Source organism: Buceros rhinoceros, unplaced genomic scaffold, assembly GCF_000710305.1.
Source record: "Buceros rhinoceros silvestris isolate BGI_N320 unplaced genomic scaffold, ASM71030v1 scaffold4205, whole genome shotgun sequence".
Classification (NCBI taxonomy): Eukaryota; Metazoa; Chordata; class Aves; order Bucerotiformes; family Bucerotidae; genus Buceros; species Buceros rhinoceros.
The window spans coordinates 21,559-22,873 of record NW_010410986.1 but is presented as its reverse complement, the minus strand read 5'-3'; the positions used below and the strand labels follow the sequence as shown (position 1 = coordinate 22,873).

Genomic DNA, 1,315 nt, shown 5'->3' with positions numbered 1-1,315 from the left:
TCGATGTACCCCTGAGGCCCTGCGCCCGCGGGCCCCGCGCTGACCTGCCTGCTGTCCCCGCTGCAGATGCCGAGTTCGCCGAGGGGGCCTCGCTGCCGGACCTGGACCTGGACCTGCTGCACGACCCTGAGGACGAGCTGCTCTGTGCCAGCCTGATGGACCTGGTCCAGGCCATGCTGGGCAGAGCCCCGCTGGGTGCTAAGCGCTGCTCCCGGCTCCTCATGCCGGCCCAGCTCCTGGCGCAGGTGAGGACGGAGCTGCTGCACCTGGCCTGCAATGAGCCCTGCGGGCTGCGCGGGGCCCTCCTCGACCTCTGCGTGGAGCACGGCAAGGCCTGCCATGATGTGGGGCACATCGCTGTGGACCCCGCTGTGGTGCCCACCTTCCAGCTCACCCTGGTGCTCCGGCTGGACTCCCGCCTCTGGCCCAAGATCCAGGGACTGTTCACCTCGGGGCCAGCTTTCACGCCGCTGAAGCTCAGCACGGGCTTCCGGGTCATCAAGAAGAAGCTGTACAGCTCCGAGCAGCTGCTCATAGAGGAGTGCTGACAGGCTGTGCTGGAGAAGCAACTGACCCAAGTGCTTTGGAGAGCTGGTTAGAGCGTGGCGGCTCCTGGCAGCTGCTGTAGTTTAGGTTAGGCTGGAGTAGGGCTGTAGGTGGAAGTAGTTTGGGCAGGCAGAGGTCCCTGCGGGGCACCCACCCGTGCCGGGGCAGACCAGGACCCAGGCGGGTCGCTTCACATTGTTGATGATTGGGGGATGATTGTGGTGACTGTGCTCCTGGACGAAGCAGCGGGGCTGCTGGGGGGCAGGCGGTCTCCTCCTGATGGCTGGTTAATCATGGCTCTCTCTGTAACAAGGATTGTAATCAATGGGGTTCTAGGGGAGGGTGTGTGGGGGTGAGTGACGGCTGCGCTGCAGGTCTGGGTCAAAGACAAAGCCCCATCGCCGGCACTTGGGCGGCTCTGTGTGGGCTCCCAGTGAGGCAGGGTCCAAAACTGTGTTGCGTCTTTGATCACGAGAGGGAAGAGTGGTGGGAGAAGGTTGTGCAAGGTGATGGAGGGCAGGACCCCTCGCTGTGACACTGCGGGCGCTTCATTGGTTACAGTTTACACTCATACACTTGATGTTCAAGTGCAAGACTTCCTATGCAATTGTGTCGGGGTGGTTTTTTTACTTTTCTAATAAAATTTGTCTTAATTGATAACCTGCTTTCTCTCCGTTGTCACTCTGGACCGGGGAGAGATGATGCAACAACTCCCTGCTGCTCCAAAATTGCTGCTGGCATCCTTTCCCTGGCAGGGCAGCTCCTGTGG

The 1,315-nt window shown here is 61.1% G+C and overlaps 1 protein-coding gene across 1 annotated transcript; it reads left to right on the top strand.

The window, feature by feature from the left end:
- Positions 1 to 66: 66 nt before the first annotated feature.
- Positions 67 to 548, top strand: DDIT4 (DNA-damage-inducible transcript 4; the record flags this gene model as incomplete). Its single annotated transcript, XM_010135793.1, has 1 exon — positions 67 to 548. A coding segment is annotated over one exon (482 nt), but the record flags the coding sequence as incomplete, so codon positions are not given.
- Positions 549 to 1,315: the final 767 nt, after the last annotated feature.